General features: G+C 35.1%; 1 protein-coding gene across 9 annotated transcripts in view; it reads right to left on the bottom strand.

Annotated features, from left to right (window-relative positions):
- The window catches only part of LOC138333940 (IQ domain-containing protein H-like), a 55,598-nt gene that overhangs the window by 12,623 nt on the left and 22,055 nt on the right, over positions 1 to 20,920 (bottom strand). For 2 of the 9 annotated variants that reach the window (XM_069282628.1, XM_069282623.1), the window contains exons 2-12: positions 18,316 to 18,426; positions 14,005 to 14,174; positions 13,476 to 13,563; positions 13,032 to 13,151; positions 12,339 to 12,395; positions 11,118 to 11,195; positions 10,580 to 10,751; positions 9,937 to 10,166; positions 8,614 to 8,724; positions 4,096 to 4,229; positions 1,451 to 1,528 (exon numbers count right to left, since the gene is read on the bottom strand). In XM_069282628.1, the coding sequence (XP_069138729.1) occupies positions 1,451 to 1,528; positions 4,096 to 4,229; positions 8,614 to 8,724; positions 9,937 to 10,166; positions 10,580 to 10,751; positions 11,118 to 11,195; positions 12,339 to 12,395; positions 13,032 to 13,151; positions 13,476 to 13,563; positions 14,005 to 14,174; positions 18,316 to 18,426 (1,349 nt within the window). Of the gene's footprint in view, positions 1 to 1,450; positions 1,529 to 4,095; positions 4,230 to 7,011; positions 7,114 to 7,808; positions 7,836 to 8,613; positions 8,725 to 9,450; positions 9,466 to 9,936; positions 10,167 to 10,579; positions 10,752 to 11,117; positions 11,196 to 12,338; positions 12,396 to 13,031; positions 13,152 to 13,475; positions 13,564 to 14,004; positions 14,175 to 18,315; positions 18,427 to 20,920 lie in introns of all 9 variants that reach the window. The other 7 variants (XM_069282627.1, XM_069282624.1, XM_069282629.1 and 4 more) reach the window with 7 other exon arrangements.

Raw genomic sequence — 20,920 nt, 5'->3', positions numbered from 1 at the left:
CCAAATACACTGGTCCATGTATCTGGTTTACTGGCCAAATACACTGGTCCATGTATCTGGTTTTCTGGCCAAATACACTGGTCCATGTATCTGGTTTACTGGCCAAATACACTGGTCCATGTATCTACTGGCCAAATACACTGGTCCATGTATCTACTGGCCAAATACACTGGTCCATGTATCTACTGGCCAAATACACTGGTCCATGTATCTACTGGCCAAATACACTGGTCCATGTATCTACTGGCCAAATACACTGGTCCATGTATCTACTGGCCAAATACTGGCCAAATACACTGGTCCATGTATCTACTGGCCAAATACACTGGTCCATGTATCTACTGGCCAAATACACTGGTCCATGTATCTGGTTTACTGGCCAAATACACTGGTCCATGTATCTACTGGCCAAATACACTGGTCCATGTATCTACTGGCCAAATACACTGGTCCATGTATCTACTGGCCAAATACACTGGTCCATGTATCTACTGGCCAAATACACTGGTCAATCTGGTTTTCTGGCCAAATACACTGGTCCATGTATCTGGTTTACTGGCCAAATACACTGGTCCATGTATCTACTGGCCAAATACACTGGTCCATGTATCTACTGGCCAAATACACTGGTCCAAATTACATGCAATACACTGGCCAAATACACTGGTCAACATGGTCCATGTATCTACTGGCCAAATACACTGGTCCATGTATCTGGTTTACTGGCCAAATACACTGGTCCATGTATCTACTGGCCAAATACACTGGTCCATGTATCTACTGGCCAAATACACTGGTCCATGTATCTACTGGCCAAATACACTGGTCCATGTATCTACTGGCCAAATACACTGGTCCATGTATCTACTGGCCAAATACACTGGTCCATGTATCTACTGGCCAAATACACTGGTCCAATGTATCTACTGGCCAAATACACTGGTCATGTATCATGTAAATACACTGGTCCATGTATCTACTGGCCAAATACACTGGTCCATGTATCTACTGGCCAAATACACTGGTCCATGTATCTACTGGCCAAATACACTGGTCCATGTATCTACTGGCCAAATACACTGGTCCATGTATCTACTGGCCAAATACACTGGTCCATGTGGTCCATCTGGTTTAGACAAATTGCTCTGTCTTTCTTTAATACATGTTTTCCTACATAGTTGTCGCAACTGCTAAGGATGGACGAAGAAAGCTGCAATTACCGGTACATGGTTTAAATATATGGAATGTGTCTAAACCGGATGTCACTGGAACCAGCATATTTGGTCGGTATGGTCAAGTCTCGGATTAAACAGTCAAGTTTTAATTACTATAAATTACTATAAATTAAGAAAGAATGCAGGAACCTGATTAGAAAAGTTATACTGTAATATATAATTCATGGTAAATTTCAAACTTTAAAGAAGAGAAAAAAGTGTGTGGTGCAACTTACTTGTCTCCGTTGATGAAGGCTATAGGAACGCTGAATTCTTGTGTCATCTTCTCCAAGTGTTTGATCATTGATACAATACTGTAAACAAATATACAATATAGAATTACATGTAGGCAAGTATATCTCATCCAGCCCATAACATTGAGTTAAGTTTTGAGAAAATGAAATTTCAAAAGTAATTTTGACCTATTATTTTCACACCAATACAAATTATCATGAATGTACATTGTACAAAGTTCAAACATATTTTTCTTATGATTACCATTGCTTATATCCTACAAAGTTATTATTATCAAACATTGTATTTGACAAATTATATAAGGCTGAAATTATAGGTATAAATATATGTGTAAATGTACAGAATATCATGAACAATGAAGAGAAAATATGACTGTGCAAACTTTCAGGTTATCTATGAATACTGAAGACAGATAGAGGATTACAATGATCCAAAATGTGTAGAAATAGTTGAGTGTATGAAATGATTTTCCGGTTGATAGGCATTTATGTAAAATTGTTTTTTTTTAAATGACATCTTATAAATAGTAAGATTCTTTTTAGGTGAAGTAAAGCCAGAGCACTTGGGTAGGGGGGGGGGGAAACATCCTCCAGTCAGTACCTGGTAACTACCTCAAACTTATAATGTGTAGATCAAATGCCAATTAGATCTAATATCAATTAGGTAATAATTTAATTTCTTTTGTTGGAAAATCACTTAATTTGGCCACTGAAGATAAATGCTGTAATACTGTAAATATATATTCTTTATCAATGTGTGAAATGTAAGATATAACAGTGACAAAAGAATGATAAAATAAAACTGAAATGATGAAAGGATTACACATACAGATTAACATGTTTGGTGTGTATTGTGATATAAAATCCAGCAATAAGTCCAATTCTAATATAATCCCAATGTCATAATAATAAGCAAGTACAATCTCTGTCAGAAATAAGCGCCAATAAATGACCAATAAACAATAATCAGTCCATATATATTCATGTCTGGTAATATGCACATTTCTTGTTTTACCGATATATACTTCTAATACGTGTGTATATGTAAGTACATACATATCACATGTCAAGCTATATGACAAGAAATAAGTCAATGTCTTGAAATAATTCTGTCTGTAAAGTTTAAGATGCTGGTCCTTGGGCTTATTGAAGGAAAAAAATAAGTGTAAATTATAAAGTATTTGTATAGGATTAAGACAACATTTAGATGTGTATGATCAAATAAAAAGAAAATAAATTGTCAAATATGATATTCACCATGCTTTTTTTGTCTTACCACATATGATACTGGTTTCACTACAAGTGTATATGATGAATATTGGTATAGCATGTAACACAGGTTCTATAGTCTCAATTTTTTGCATTGGCTTCGTATTGTAGTTTTATGATGAATTCAAACTGTAATAACCTACATTTGTGAAGTCGGCCCTTTGTGCTTGAAGTTAAATCTTCTATGGGGTGTACAAGTTTTTGAAAATATATTTGGTGACTAAATATGATTTCTGTTTTCAAAATACTTGTATAAGATGAATTATTTGTAGTTTAGAATTTTCTAGTATTTTACATGGTTGCTATGGCACCATGAATACAAGAGGCCCAGAGGGCCTGTATTGCTCACCTGGTTTTTTTTTTTAGTAATTATCACAAAGACTCTGACAATTAGAAAAATTAGCAAAATTGACTCCCAAAGTTTAATTTTGAATCACAACCATAAAATGATGCTATTGATACCATACAAATATGCTATCCAATACATAGGTTCAGAGACAAAGTAATTTATATGAAAATAGTAGCCTAATTGACCTTTTTGACCCCACATCTATTGCCGTCTAAGGCCCCGGGGGTCAGCCCTATCATTTGTACAATTTCATATTCCAACCCTATAAGGATGCTACCATTGCATTATGAGTGCTCTTCCATGCTTAGTTGCAGAGAAGAAGTCGTTTATATGGAAATAGCTAAATTGACCCCTTTTGACCCCACCCTTCAGGCCCCCGGGGGGTCAGCCCCATCATTTGCAAAATTTTGAATCCAAACCCTTTAAGGATGTAACCATTGCATTATGAGCATTATTATCCCATGTTAAGTTTCAGAGAAGAAGTCGTTTATATGGAAATAGCCAAATTGACCCCTTTTGACCCCGCCCCTCAGGCCTCCGGGGGGTCAGCCCCATCATTTGTACAATTTTGAATCCCCACCCTATAAGGATGCTACCATTGCCGGATGCCAGACGCCGGACGCTGGACGCCGAACGCCGGACGCTGCGGTATTCCATAAGCTCACCTCGGTCCTTCGGACCAGGTGAGCTAATAATAAAAACAATCTTTTTTTCATATTATATGAATCACTGTATCATAGGCAAACTACAGACAAAACAAGTACCCACAAACATTTCATATTATACAGTACTTAATTCAATTAAAATTATATTTTTTTCATGACCAAAGCAATTAGTTATTAATGAGAACACTACATAATGATATAATAAATCCTTGAGTAATGAGAATATATTTCTCATTAATACCAAACATTTAATTTGTATCATCATACAGATACTTCAAAAGATAATTTTTTGCTTAGATTTTGTCATAAAAAATATTGGTTCATATTACTTTTGAAATATTTACCTTCCCCAAGTCAGACAATAATGCTGTTTGAAAGATAAAAACTCGGCCGATGTGTCTCGTATTTTTCCGTTCTGGATGGCGAACCTGTGGGTAAGGTGTTTGATGTCACCACTTGCGGGGGTGGTAGGTGGTGGCTGTTAAAAGAGATATTTATAAATAAATCAATATGTTATCACATGAGAGATTACTTTGCATCATAGTGTTATATACAATTTAAATAATTAAATAAAATAATTAACAAATGTAAATCATATATGATAAAACAAAGCAAAAGTATGCAACAATATAAATATTAATACAAATAATGATTATTGGAGATTTATTTGGTATTATTTAAGTTCATATAATCGTAAATACGAAATGCAGTTTTATAACAAAATTTTTACAGATGAAGATGGTCTATTAATCAAGCTATATAGATAATAAAAAAAAGTCTGGTTTTCAGGTACTATGGTTCACATCAGATACCAATGAAAAGTTCAATAGTTTGAGTAATATTATATATTGGTAACAATATAATCTAAATTGTCCCCAAATTATCCATAGAGTACATTTCATGATCATTTTAATTGGGGTTTGACTGTATTTGTTTTATTTTCCAAAAGTACAATTGTACATTTATAACACCAAGCATTTGACTTCCACAAAATTCAAAAGATCATTTTTTGAGTACTTGATTTTTTCTGAAGTTTTGATCAGACTGTGAAGTAGAGATAATACTACGTGTTACATATATAGACAATACATAATTAGTGTCTTAACAATATCAGCTGAATTTGGCAAGGGGAAGACAAAAGTGGCGAGGCGTCTGCCTTTCTGTTTCAAGCCAAAAACGTGCACATCATGATAAATACTGACCATGTATTCTATTATCCTGCAACATTCATAATGAATAATTATTTTTACGTTAAAACATATCAAAACTATTCTTAATTTGTTTGTCTTTTGTTACGATCAAGTAGTACATGTATGTATGCAAATCTGTTAAATTTATGTATATTAGTGCAATGTTTTTCATTACATTCCATTCTGTCATACTATTCTAGCTTTAAACCATCTTTCTTTCACACCTACTAAAGGTTTCTGCAATTTCCATTTCAAAACATTTTGCGCAAATTAAGTTTCATGGATTTAAAATTGAATGGAAATACCTTGAATTTTACATTTGCAGAAATCAACTTTCCCAAATTTGATCACAAAATTCACGAAAAGTAATTGCAGGTGAAGCATTGTCAGTTGCAGGATAAAGTCTACATTAATATACCCACACTAATGTTATAACCCAATATAACTACTTTGTTACTATGGTTACCCACTATTGTTACTATGGTTACCCACTATTGTTACTATGGTTACCCATTACCAGATTCTACAGATTTCAGAGTATGAACTTAAAAGTTCTTAAAGTTTGTAAAGTGAAGATTCAGATAACACACTAATATTAGATACCTTTCTTAACAAGTATGGGTATATACACGTTACACCAGTTTAGCCGTTCGTGTAAATTTTACAATTTATGGCACTGTAAACTACAATTAAATACAGATATTTAAAGTGCTGTTATAATTTGTACTTTTGTGTAGCTAAAATGAATAATGATTATAATTTTTAAGAGCCGTGCAAGCTGATCAAGTAATAATGTATAATCAATTATTTAATTATAAATGTGCATGATGTGTTGAAGCAAATATCAGAATAATTCTGTGTGGTCTTCCAGTTTTTGCGTGATGGGTTTTAAATGGTGGAAAGCAGAAAGCTTCTTGTTTTCAGACAATCTGTTCCGAAGCACAGAATTATTGCAACATGCTTGTATCTGGGTACTTCAACTGTAAAAGGTAAGAAATCAGTCCACAGACCAACTCAATTTGCGCACTTCAATTTCATAGATAAAAGAGCTCGCAGAACCAGAAGAGCTACAAATTGAGTGATCAGAAGTTCTATACTAGAACTAGAACAAGGCAAACTGAGTTAGGATCAGCTCTTTGGGGCAGATTAGGAGCATTCACGAAGAAGTATAGTAATGCAAGAACAACTTCCAAACAGAAGACTAGAAAAGAGCTCAATGCTGCCACAATAGATTTTCTAAATGCAAAAACCAGATATCTTGAGAAACTATGTGATTTGTCGGGAGTATTCAAATTTTACTGGAATTTTCATTACAATATATAAAACTAAAAGTTCAATGCCTAGCGTTAGACTGGAAAAGATAAAGTTTACAATGCTATACCAAACAATTATTCTATGGAATTAATGTGCAACATGATATTACAACGTCCAATTTCATATCAGTCAATAACTTAAGGTCAACCATTGGTACGAAAACTGGCAATGTCTGACCTTCTACACAGTAGCTGTATATAGGAAGCCATATTTTATTCGGGCAAAGCCCAAATAAAAGGACGAACAGACAAAAAGAAACTATAATTTCCTGTAGGACTCATGTAGGACACAAAGGATATGCAACAGTTATAGGACACCATGGGATGGAACAGGAAAATGGTAGGACAAGATAGAATAAGCACAGATAAAATATTATTCAGCCTCTGACAAAAATCTTGTGTCTTTTTAGGTTTGGATGATACAAATTTCTTGTAGACCCAATAGTTTTCCATATAAGGTCACTATCAAACTGTGTTATTAAGAAAGGTACCCCAATTTCATGACAGGTCATATACATTTTAACCTAATATCCATTCAGGTATACAATAAATCAAAGAATTGTCTAGTGTCTTAGATATGGGGTTCAGCAATATTGAAAAGAAGACAGAATGAAAATTAAGAGAAGACACCTAAAGAATTTGATGTCTACAAGCTTACAAAGGAAATAAAGATCGTGAGGAAAAGGCTACAAAATAAGGTTTAGCGCTACGGTATCTAGGGAGGGTAGGACTATATGCATGCGCGTCGTGAGTGAACCTTTATGTGGGGTAAATAGGTCATGTCCACAGGCCTGCCAATCGTGGGAGACAGCCCCGGAATATGGATGATCTTGTTGATGTCAGGTGACTGTGCCAACTCCTTCAAAAAGGCAAGCGAATGACAATGGATCATTGTCTCATACTAGTGCAAAGATTTGTCATTCGATCACTCAATCACTTAGATACTACATGTAATCAAACTTGTACAGGCAAATCTGATGTCTCATTTAGGTAGCTTGATATCATCTCTTACTAACGCAGAATTTTCTGTTACTCTCACCTTAAAATCCCCCCCTAAAATTCCATTTTAACTGTTTCTTGAATTTTAAGCACCTGTCAAAAATATATCAGCTAAAATCTCAAAGTATTATCAAATTTGAAAAGAAAAGTGTGGCACAGATTTTGAAATCTAAAATCATGAATAATATCAATTCAAAGAATGCACTAAACTTGAGAATTTAGACGATGCCAAGATGATTCCATAAGCCCCCCTTTCTTCGAGAGACAGGGGTATTAGCCAAGATTATAATATAATTCTGAAAATATGTTTTTGTTTATATAAAAAAATTTTTATTGCAATTTGAGGAGAGATCAGAAAATTCCTTAAAGCCAAGTGACTGGTGTTTGGCTCCAATGAAGATTCAGAGATTTGTCCATGCTGGTGAGGATGTGATTTGCGTAACTACGGAAACGGTTGTGTGTGTCATAATTCTGACACATTTTTATCACATTGAAGCAGCTGACATTGCATATCATGCATTTTGTAATACAGAGATACTAATAGCTATTTTGTACCGTCTTGAACAATCGGATCTTAGGTCCCTGAAAGAAAGTTGAAATGTTAGTAGAAAATTAGTATTTCAAACCAAAATAAAAGCATCCATTTAAGCCCTGAATTCCCACCTGGTTACATAAAAAATGCAAGAATATATCAAATAACAAAATTCCTAGAAAAAAGAAACGATCATGAAAAGAAAGTTGATATCTGGAGTAAAGTAATATGCCGATATACCAAGAATTATCCTTCCCTATTGGAATACTAAGAGTACTTGACATTCTCATAATTTGGATTTATCTACCCTTTTTAAAGTTTCAAGTGGAATATTCCGTGTTTGCATGTTACAGAGTTAGCTCCTTTGCAGGAATGTATTGATTGTTACCTCATTATTTTGTGAGCGCAATACATGTCGTTTCCTCCGAAAAGTATGACGTTATGCTTGCAAGCACATGAAGTTACAATCAATTCCTACCCACAAGGGTTGATAACTCTGTAATATGCATTTGCAGAATACTCCATTAATGGATCTTTACCATGTGTCTACTATTAGCAAACATTTACCTGGGTATATTGATCTCTTGCATGATTTTTATCACATTACTCTAATTATATCAAATAATTTACATAACAATTCATTACTGTTTCTAAGGGCAGATAACTCCAAATGATAAAAAGACGGAATACTTAAACCTAGGTGCTGCATTGTACTAACCATACCCGTGCTCTTAAATTGAATGGGAAAAAAAAGTTTTGGAAAGATAACGTAAACCGGAAATACCAAAATGACAGGATCCTGCACCGTAAACTTTGAATAAGTCTTACGCTAAATAAAAATCGATAGCCTTTTTTTGATGATGCCGACCTAACCGGCGAGTAAATACTTGGGCTATGACCAAGTGATTGGTCGGGTGAGGCAGGTGGTAATGTTGGTGACTGAAATACATTGTTTCATAAATAGAAAATTAAAAAAAAAAACCTGTTGTTCCCTAAAATCAAACTTAGATTAGATCAGGGGAACATATTTCATTCTTTGGGGAAAGTGGGTCTCTTATTTTATGAAGAAGTTATATCATAGATTACAACAATAGAATTTCCTTAACTTTGACAGAAAAACAATTCTGCTATGAAATAGCACAAGATGGAAATGATAAAAAGTATTAGTTATTATATTTGTTCCATTTCCTGTAAATAAAGACAGCAGTTATCAAAAACAAATGCAAAACATTTTTGGCCCAGTTGTTGAAACAATTTCTAACCAGCTTGTTACCTATATTAATCAATTTCAAAATTCTTTTCCTGAAAAATCTGACGTTGAAATGAAAACTTCCTATGATTTGAACTTTCAAAAATTCAAAAATTACAGTCAGTTACTCTGCTGCAAAGTGATTCAAACGATTTATATTCACAGTAAAAATTGGAGATATTTTATCAACAACAGTAGAAATTATTTGTTTATGAAATTAAGAATTTTCATTAATAATAAAGCTGGCTGTTGTCTGAAGAACTGAGCTTTTTGTCTCAACCATAAATCGTGTGTAAGCACTGTAAACAACAACAATAACAACAATAACAACAACAACAACGGGTCACGGTGAAGTCATTAATATCACACAATTTGACAGGGTAACAGTTTATCTTTATTATAGTGTGCACGCTTACCCCATAATATTGATCCTGAAATAAGGTAATTTTTCACTATAAAATCTGTTGTATCTACATGTATTTCCTAAATCTCCAACTGATCTATTAGAAGGGTGGGGGTGGGGGGTGTATTTTATTGAGTCCATTTGCAGACTCAACAAATTTCAGCTCCTAACAAATCAGTTTTCATTTGTTAATACATGCATTATAGTGTTGCCTATCACAACCAAGATGATATTTTAGAAATTATTTTGCTTTTATGATATTTTTGTTATGAATACATGTTCAGCACTCAATCATGCAATTACAAAATACGTTCACATTTCTTGAAAAATCATGCTTTTAAATTGGTTAAATTTGGTTTTATTAATATTCTTTATTAGATCATGGTTATAATTGTACATCCAACAAGATAAAATATCAAAATCATGCGATAAAAAAAATCTAACTCTCAAGTTGGATGAAATTAATTAACTATAAACTGAGTTCCAGAATTATACATACCATTGGTTGTAGTGGCAAATCATAAGTCTTTAGAGTGGCCGGTGTTTTTATTTGTGGCATTGAGGCAGATGTGGCTCGCGTCTTGGCCGAGGGCGTCCTGGTCTCTGTACTATGGGCCGACAGAGGATGAGGAGGAACTATGGGTATTTTTGTCACGTTATCATCTATTTCTGCCTTCTTTGTTGTTGATGAAATGTCTAGTTTTACTCCAGCTAGAGTGTGGGACATCTCTGAAAAAACAGGTAAACTTTAAATGATGGAAAATATAAACCATTTCAATCATAAATTGCAGATCTAGGTAGTTATTTCATGAAGATATACACATTTAGTAAAAATATTGCAAAATAAAACATAGAATTCTTAGCATAAATCCCTAGCCCTGATTTCTCTCATGCATAAACTGATCAACTGACACCAATTGGCAAACCCAGTTTTGAATATTCTTGGGAAATAATGAATATACTGGATATAATCACAATAACGCTTAACAAAAATGTCTTTTTATTAATTTTATCAATGCAGTCATTTTTGGACCTTTCAAAGGTAAAAAGCACTGGTAAGTGCTGCTTAAATGTTCACATTTACAGTACTTCCATTAAGACAATTATTACTGGATACAATTGAAGTGAGAAAATGTCCTTACCTGGCTGAGCAGTGGGTTTAGTTTTAACTGTGGGGTCATGGAGGGGTGCCGTCTTGTGTCTGACTGGCGAGGGGTCTAAGGTCAACTCGGCTGCCGGCGGGATCAAACCCCTCTCCAGTAAACTAAGGATACCTTTCCTAGCATCGTCTTCTGATATAGGGGGAGGGGCGATCTAGAAATGGAAATATTTATAGTGTAAAACCATTACAAGCTTTTATCTAATTTTGTAATTACTCTAAAGTAATTTTAAGGATGAAGTCTCTAGCTTTCATCATGGCTGCATATATGTTTGACACATGATGATGTTATGAAAATTTTTCAATATTTCACTTAGATATTCAAAAGACACAACAAAATTTTACCGAAGTTACCTGATAATGTATGCCAATAATTGCATGACTAAAGATATTTCATTATGTAGAGAGATGGTTCTTCAAAGATATTCTATATAATATCTATATTAAATACTTGTAGCAACATTTCATTATTACCAGGTATAATAAAAGTACTGGTATATATATGATGGTGGGTATCGTACCTGTGGGTCAGTCCTGTTGGCTCGTGGTAGGACTGCCAGGGGTTCTACAGTGGTCCCAATGATGGGGCGCGGGATATTCTGGCGAGGAGAAAACATTTCAAAATCATAACCATACTTCAAAAAGGTATTATAGTTTCTCAAACAGAAAGTATTAAACCTTTTATACTTTTGATATTGTTCAGTGTATTTTTAAGATTCAATTAATACACTTGAACAATGATGATAAATCAGTTACGCAATTTTAAAATCACATATAAATGCATGAATTCTGTCTTTGCATATTACAGAGTCATCTCCCTTGTAGGAAGATATGGATTGTGACATCGTTAATTTGTGGGTGAAATTTGCGGCATTTTCTCTTTAAAATACAGCATTATGCTTGCAAACACATGATGTCACATTCAAAAACTACCCACAAGAGTAGATAACTCTTTCATATGCGAAAAACTGAGTAGGAATCAAACGCTTCAATACAGGCAAAAATTATCTTTGAAACAACACTAGCACTTTGCATAAACAGTAATAAAGAAAACGAATACATAAGACACAGAATATCATAACACACACAATCTGGTCTGTATAATGTTAGCCAATATTCCACTCAAAAATCTTTCCTGAAACATTTCCATAACCGCCATCAAAACACTAGATTTCTACTCATGTCAAACACATTCACCACAAACGAAAGTCTACACATATTATATAAAAAAACATCTATTAATTTCTTATTGTTTAGATAAAGTAATATTTGAATTTATATATGAAAGAACTAGGCAGTTTTCTGTTTAAAATGCCATAATAGATCACTGACATTGTGTGTACAGGTTTGAAATTAGTCCATTATTCAGTCTCAGCTTTCTAGAAATATTTTAAAGAAGAAATATAATATTTCACTTCCCATATTTAAATAAACTTTGAGATGAAACCTTATTTTAAGAATTGCTGAATAATGATCTTGCAACCCCCACACCCCAATCAAACAGCTACCTCCCAGAATGACAAAATTTTAATTGACATTTGAATGAAAAATCAATCAGCTGAAGTATATAGATACCAGCTAGGATCCATTTATTATTTTTTATTCAGAGACAAACACCCAATACATGTTAATATACTACTGTATTTATGACCGTTTGTTAATAAAATCTTGCCATAAACACACACTACAACCATCAGTATATATTAAGCATTCGTTGCGGTCAGCGGTCAGACTTTACTCACACTGGTCACTTTGATGACCACTCCGCTATTATCCTTTTGTATAAGTTTGACGCGTCGCTGAAAACATTGGTGGTTACATGTATAAGATAATCAAACAAATTACTAAGATCTTTAAAGTTTGGTACAGGTATTTCATAACCTCATTTACTAAAACTTGTATAATATACTTTAAGACTAAAAATGTCTCTTTCAATTTTTTAAGATTTTCTGCTTTACATCACTTATGTATGCCAGGTGTGTCGGTACTCAAACTGACTTTTGCCTTTTTCAACTCAGATAGTTCAAATACACATTAATTTTTATAATTCCGATTGATCCATCAATTTTTATTTAATTTTGTTAAAACTATTAGCGAATGTTTAACAAATATTGTTGGTCCTGACTCTAAGATTAACAAACATATTAATTTATTTATGGTTCCCACCCACTATTTATACAGAATTTTATTTCTGGAAAGGAAATATTTTGTTTAATTTCTTTTTATCACTTACATTTTGTTTAATGCATTAAAATGAAATAAAATTGTTCAAATTTGTCTTTGAATTAACTGGAGGGGAATGTAAAGACATGGTATTACCTGGTAAAATGGATTAAATTTTTTCTTTGCCTGCATGTGTAAACTGGAGGATGAGTGTCCAGCCATTAGATCTATATATTAAGCAGACGTACAAGATCTAATATAAGCAGACGTACCTTATTTTCTACACGCTGAGGTATAAGAGGAAGTTGGATACCAAAGTTATCATTGAGAGATTGTCTGTTCTGTCCGTGCATGGGGTTCAGCACTGCTCGCAGTGTTAACATGTGTTTTGTCTGTAAAAAATAAAATCAGTTGATTTTCAATAACATTGATAAAACTTCGAGCATTTTTAACAGTTTAAAAAATTCTAAGAATGAATCAGTTCCTTTGCATGAAACATGCACTGTGGTATTACCTGAATTAACTTGAAAAGTAACTTCCATGATGGATATTGATACATCGTAGATCTATATTTTTCCATTGGCCTCATAAAATACCTCTACATGATCACAACGTACAAAAATTTGTTTACATGGATTAACTTGAAAAGGCAGATATTGAAACATCTTTGAAGATGTCACTGACCTTCACAAGTGACCTTGACCTTATAACATTACCTGTTGCCCTGGTGAAGGCCCAGAAACTTGGACCTGTTGTCGCTTTGGTAACAATGACCCTGGTGGCTGTGGCTGTCTGAGCTTCTCCCTAATCAATAGATCGATCACATTAAACAATAGAAAGAAAATTCAACAATAGTTCATTACTGTCATAAATGTCAGACAAGGACAATAAACCACATATTCACCCCTAAAGAAACATTTGAACTCTCTTAAATCAAGGTTTAGAACAGTTCATTATGAAATTTTAGGGCTGTTTGACTTTCAAAAGTGACTTCATAATGAAGTGCAAGATCAATCATAGAAAATAAGTAGCAATAAATGAAAGAGTTTTATTCAGAGACCTGTCTATAAAGACCACCAAGCTAAGGGACAAATAAAAATGATAGCCCTTAAGTTCTTTATACACAGGTCAAATTGTGTTGAAATTTTCCAATAGGGACCACAAGAATATTCATGGTCTTATTATGCAGTTGGTCTTTATATAGAGGTGGTTGCTAATGCAGGTATTATTGTACATGTTACATACCTGGCAAGATATTGCTGGCCCTGAACTCTCTTCATTTCTGACCTAGCCTTGGTCTTTAGGTCCCAGGTCTGTTCCATAGCGACCATGCCTGGGTCGAATCTGGTACTGAGTGCCGTGGGGAGGGTCTGCACCTTATTGTTATAATGGTTTATCACCTGCTCAGTCTTCATCTGTAAATACAACACAGTCCTTAAAATGTTTAAAGATACAGTATCTAAAGTAATGATTCACCAATCCTTCCTTAATTCTATCTCAAAATCATTTGTTACCAAAGACTAAGAGAAACCCACAAAGGAAAGTTGAGAAAAATCCTTAAGAATTTGTTTTTAAAGATAGTTACCGTATTCAATCCAATAAACATCCAGGATTTTTATGAAATTAAAAAAAAATGAAAAGGTGCTTAATAAGACAAAATTATTGAAAACCTATACAGTTTGGTCTTATGTCTGGGTTAATGGAAATGAGGCCTGAAAAAGGGAAGGGGCTGTTATAGGGAAGGGGCTGTTAAAGTGACATGGGCGCTTATTGGGTCAAATACGGCATACATGTGCAAAGTCCAACATCTAGCTAAAAAGATGAAAGCTGTAGTCATTTTCTGCACAGGTACAAAATTCAGTATTCACTTCTTCTACACTACTTATAAAAACAACATGAGAAATAGCCATTAGAAATATTTCAGAAATGTTGTAGTGATGATAAAGAGCCTGACAATGAACCACATACCAGTAGTCAAGGAAATGGCAATTCATCATTTGGTGTAATTCATTCATTAATTCATTAATTGCACATTGAGAAGGTAAATCTTTATATTACATAAACTGAATAGGACAAAAAGTTTTTCTTAAAATGAGTAATACAGAATTCCATTTGAAGTATTTTACCGTTATATCTCTGAACATTAAACAGCTACCTGTTTAAATTGCATAACCATCAACAATCCTAGCACTTCTTCTCCTTCAAGCTCTCCCATATTGCATCTGTGCAGTTCATTTCAAAGTCATTGATTTAAAAAAAAAATCCAACTCTATATCAGCAATGAAGCTAATTCCTCAAGGGTTGGAAAGTCACGCTGACCGACTGTCAGAACTTAAGTTTCAGAACCTCCAATAAAACCAGACGGAAGATGAAGCTTCACTTTTAACCTGACAAATTATCAATAAAGCTTCACTTTTAACCTGACAGATTATCAATAAATCAACAGAACCTTGTGCCTTGAAAATCTCTATAAATATTATACTGCAGCAAGTCAGCGACTATGGTAAATGGTTTCCTATAACAGATTTGATATCAAATATTTGTTCAACTCAACTCGTTTGTTTAAGTAATTGGGTAATCAAATATTCATCATGACCAATTGCAAAAATCTATTGTGCCGATATCTTATCTGATGGTTTGTGCCGATATCTTATCTGATGGTTTGTGCCGATATCTTATCTGATGGTTTGTGCCGATATCTTATCTGATGGTTTGTGCCGATATCTTATCTGATGGTTTGTGCCGATATCTTATCTGATGGTTTGTGCCGATATCTTATCTGATGGTTTGTGCCGATATCTTATCTGATGGTTTGTGCCGATATCTTATCTGATGGTTTGTGCCGATATCTTATCTGATGGTTTGATGCCGGTATCTTATCTGATGGTTTGTGCCGATATCTTATCTGATGGTTTGTGCCGATATCTTATCTGATGGTTTGTGCCGGTATCTTATCTGATGGTTTGTGCCGATATCTTATCTGATGGTTTGTGCCGGTATCTTATCTGATGGTTTGTGCCGGTATCTTATCTGATGGTTTGTGCCCATATCTTATCTGATGGTTTGTGCCGGTATCTTATCTGATGGTTTGTGCCGGTATCTTATCTGATGGTTTGTGCCGATATCTTATCTGATGGTAATAAATGTATTGTTATATTAAACCATGATATTTTTTTATTTATGAAATCAAAAGTGGCACAGCTAGAACTCTAAAATGGACATATATAAAACATTAAACTTGTTGTTGTCGTCATCCTCAAAGGTTTAAATGTCCAAGGCCATTTTCATTTATTCGGAACAACCAGTTCGACTGCTTCTTAAAGTAATTATTTCAAGTATAAATCCTGACGGACCTGCAGTTTTTTATACAGGCCTGTGAGGGCTTTGTCAAAGCTCATCTGAAAACAATATAAAATCAACAGGTCCGTCTTTAATTCATAAACGAACAACTAGGTCCAACCAGTCAAACCGCATAATCGAAAACTGCCCAACATTGCATGGTGTTTATAAAGGGAGATAATTATATATCAAAGTGTCATAAACTCATATACTTCAAGACACAGTTAAAATGTCTTCAGGTCAATTTTACTTAACAAGAGGCCCAAAGGGCCTCAACGGTCATCTGACTACCTTGGCAATAGTAAAATTAATTATATATGGGGTCACTTTGTCAGGACCATGTCAGGATCATTTCATGCAAGTTTCAGCCAAATCGCACAGGTAGAACTTGAGAAGAAGTTCAAAATGTGTTTTCAAGATGGAAGCTGTGGCGGCCATCTTGGATTTTGGATAGACCCGAAAAATAACAGCACTTTGTCGGGACCATGTCAGGATCATTTCATGCAAGTTTCAGCCAAATCGAACTGGTAGAACTTGAGAAGAAGTTCAAAATGTGTTTTCAAGATGGCGGCTTTTGCGGCCATCTTGGATTTCAGATCGACCCGAAAAATAACAACACTTTGTCGGGACCATGTCAGGATCATTTCATGCAAGTTTCAGCCAAATCGCACAGGTAGAACTTGAGAAGAAGTTCAAAATGTGTTTTCAAGATGGCGGCTTTTGCGGCCATCTTGGATTTCAGATCGACCCGAAAAATAACAACACTTTGTCGGGACCATGTCAGGATCATTTCATGCAAGTTTCAGCCAAATCGCACTAATAGAACTTGAGAAGAAGTTCAAAATGTGTTTTCAAGATGGCGGCTGTGGCGGCCATCTTGGATTTCGGATCGACCCGAAAAATAACAACACTTTGTCGGGACCATGTCAGGATCATTTCATTCAAGTTTCAGCCAAATCGCACTGGTAGAACTTGAGAAGAAGTTCAAAATATGTTTTCAAGATGGCGGCTGTGGCGGCCATCTTGGATTTCAGATCGACCCGAAAAATAACAACACTTTGTCGGGACCATGTCAGGATCATTTCATGCAAGTTTCAGCTAAATCGCACCGGTAGAACTTGAGAAGAAGTTCAAAATGTGAAATGTTAACGCACGGCGGACGGCGCACGGCGGACGGCGCACGGCGGACGGCGGGCAGACGACGACGGACGAAACATGACGACTATAGGTCATCCTGACCCTTCGGGTCAGATGACCTAAAAAGACCTTGACCTGAAGTTCACCTGATGTCACCTGAAAAATTCAGATCAATATTTACCTGTTTATTGATGCATTGATGCACCAGTTTGTGATTCTACTGTATTGCATCAACAAACTCATTGGCTAGTGACTGTGTATCATTGGCTAGTGACTGTGTATCATTGGCTAGTGACTGTGTATCATTGGCTAGTGACTGTGTATCATTGGCTAGTGACTGTGTTATTTGGTGCTAGTGACTTGTCGCTAGTGACTGTGTATCATTTGAGTTGCTAGTCAGACTGTTCATTGGCTAGTGACTGTGTATCATTTGAGTTGCTAGTCAGACTTGTTCATTGGCTAGTGACTGTGTATCATTTGAGTTGCTAGTCAGACTTGTTCATTGGCTAGTGACTGTGTATCATTTGAGTTGCTAGTCAGACTTGTTCATTGGCTAGTGACTGTGTATCATTTGTGTTGCTATGTCAGACTTGTTCATTGGCTAGTGACTGTGTATCATTTGAGTTGCTAGTCAGACTTGTTCATTGGCTAGTGACTGTGTATCATTTGAGTTGCTAGTCAGAGACTTGTTCATTGGCTAGTGACTGTGTATCATTTGAGTTGCTAGTCAGACTTGTTCATTGGCTAGTGACTGTGTATCATTTGAGTTGCTAGTCAGACTTGTTCATTGGCTAGTGACTGTGTATCATTTGAGTTGCTAGTCAGACTTGTTCATTGGCTAGTGACTGTGTATCATTTGAGTTGCTAGTCAGACTTGTTCATTGGCTAGTGACTGTGTATCATTTGTGTTGCTATAGTCAGACTTGTTCATTGGCTAGTGACTGTGTATCATTTGAGTTGCTAGTCAGACTTGTTCATTGGCTAGTGACTGTGTTTCATTTGAGTTGCTAGTCAGACTATTGGATAAGATTATCCATACCACAAGGCCCTCCTGTTAAATTATAAATACTGTGTACATACCTGTAAGCCCTCCTCAGTTTTGGCCAGGGCATTTTCCAGGTCCTTAATATTGATACTGCCACCATCTCCATGGTTGATTTTCTCTCGAAGCTGACGGATGTCATCCTGTACCTGAATAGCGATAAAAGTTCTAATTAGTTTTCATGTCCAATGAAAATTTAAAGGAAAAATACAATAAGGAACAGGTGATTGTTGTTTTTAATAGGATATTTAGATGAAGATGAAACACTCAGAATCCATGTACATGTAACATGTGCGGTGCAGTATATCGATAACTATTTTAAGGTCTTTGGAAACATGGCTGTAATTATCTCCCCTTTCCATGTTCGCACCTCTTCACTTCCCTGTAAACACAATTTGATACCATAAACTCCCCTGCCCTTTGTGACATAACTACATACTTTATTCACTATTTGAATAGCAATTTCCTTTCTTAAAATATTGATCAAAAGATATTAATAGATGAGAGAAAGCATACATGTATTCATGTCACAGAATATGAACATTGTGCATATAATTTATCAAATTTCATGATTTTTGTCCCGAACTTTGTCATTTTGCCCTTTGAAGGCATTATGAAGGCACCTGGGATTTTATAAAGCGATAATGGTATTCAGTGTACACATATTGATGTATTGTCTGGAAATTAATGGAATAATCAGTTAAGGTATCAGTTAATATTTCAATCGTCCATCACACTCATAGCATAACTTGGAATGCTTTGTTGCAGGAGTTTCAATTGCCATTTTGTTTTCAAGTAATATTAGATCTGAATTTGGATTCTAACTAATTAAAGAGACAATTCACTCAGGCTAATTCTTTTACATAACCAAGAAGCAAAATATAGCATAAATGTATTGTTCTACATTTCTTATGAAACATATAACGTAAAACATTGACAAATTCCACGACATTGTTAAGTATTTTAATTAATATCGTTGAAATATCAAATCGTTGATCAATACGATTAAGCAGGTACAATATGGATGCTGTACGCATACCCAAGCTAAAGTCACGCACGTTAAACAAATGAACTACATATTAACCATTGAGAAGGTGATAAAATGATTTTTAGGCAAGACAATTCACCTAATAAGGTAAACACGCTACTGTCAGAGCAATTTGAGCAGTTCTAGACAAAAGTTGCATTACTCTACGAACAAGGGACAGGGTTCGGCATACAAGAAGTTTGACAACAGTGTGTAATGGCGGACAGCGAGCGATTTTGAACATTTCACACACATGTCGCCACCGTGGGCTTTTCAGGTATATCACAGTAAAACCGACTGATCTAATTTTCATTAGAACTGTTTTTTTTCGATATATGTACAAATTTTATGATGTTCTCTTAGACTGAATTGTCCCTTTAAGTACGCCGACAAAAATCTTACTTTTACGTTCATATTGACGTGTTCGAACTATCTGAAATAGGATTGATTATAAAAAGTCAGTGTTTGAACTATCACTAGCTAAAAAATTACCGTTCTGGAAAAAATTGTGTATTCGAACTATCCGGCGGTTCGAATTAACCAGAGGTTTACTGTATTGTCTTTTTTGGGGGACATACTGCCATGAATTTTATCTGGTTGATTTCAAACATCAGTCATACCATATTAATGTATGTAGCTTTGTGGCTACATGTGTATTCCATTTACATACAATACTTTGGACTATGTCGGATGTTGTCATTGATTTTTCTGACCTGGGTACTTCAGGATTTTAAGAGCAAATCAATTTGTAACCAGGGGTAGGCTATTTGTAGAAAATTGTTGAATTCATGCTGATAGTCTACATATATATACACACACATTCTGGAATTGGCCCAAACCAGTGAGTACTAAAGTACTCAGTAAAACCATTTTACTATTCCACATTTTAAAAGTACAAAATTAATCAATAATTAGAAATTGACATCAAATATTCTGATATTTCATGTTTAAATGATGATTGTTATCATGTTAAAAGATACAAACAAATGTATTGAGAAAACTTGTAAGACATAAATGCCTCCGTCTGCATGTGAAATCTGAATGGGACAGGACAGGCTGGGACACAATGGGACAGGACAGGCAGGGACACAATGGGACATACAGGGATAACACTATTTATCTATTAGGCCTTGTTGAGAGGGCACTAATGCCTCATAGTATTGTCGAGGGATGGAATAGTGCCCGAGCCAAATCCTTGACAACACTATGAGGCAATAGTGCCCTCTCAACCAGGCCATAATGAGTTTAGTACATCACCCTCACATGAGACCCGTTCTAATGTCATCGAATCAGAGGCACGTCAAGCGACACTTCGCAACGCTTTCTTCATTTCCACGCCACAATGTTACATTAAAAGTACAACATATGAATTATCGCAGAAACCTGTTTCTATAAAATGGGATTCAGTTTCATGAAGATTAAAAGTAGATCAATGAGTGAACTGTCTTATGTAGAAAAGCAAAATTTTTTGTTTTTATCACCGCAGACAACAGCCTGTCCGCCATCTTTATGTCTTGGTCGAAGCGCAACGTTATAATGACGTCATGTAATGGTGACGTCACAATACATTCACGTTCAATTTCGCACCACTTCGATAGTGCCCGCTTGCCCGGGCA

The sequence above is a fragment of the Argopecten irradians genome, chromosome 10, assembly GCF_041381155.1.
Source record: "Argopecten irradians isolate NY chromosome 10, Ai_NY, whole genome shotgun sequence".
Classification (NCBI taxonomy): Eukaryota; Metazoa; Mollusca; class Bivalvia; order Pectinida; family Pectinidae; genus Argopecten; species Argopecten irradians.
Note: the sequence above shows the minus strand (reverse complement) of the source record. Positions and strands in the feature narration are given on the sequence as shown.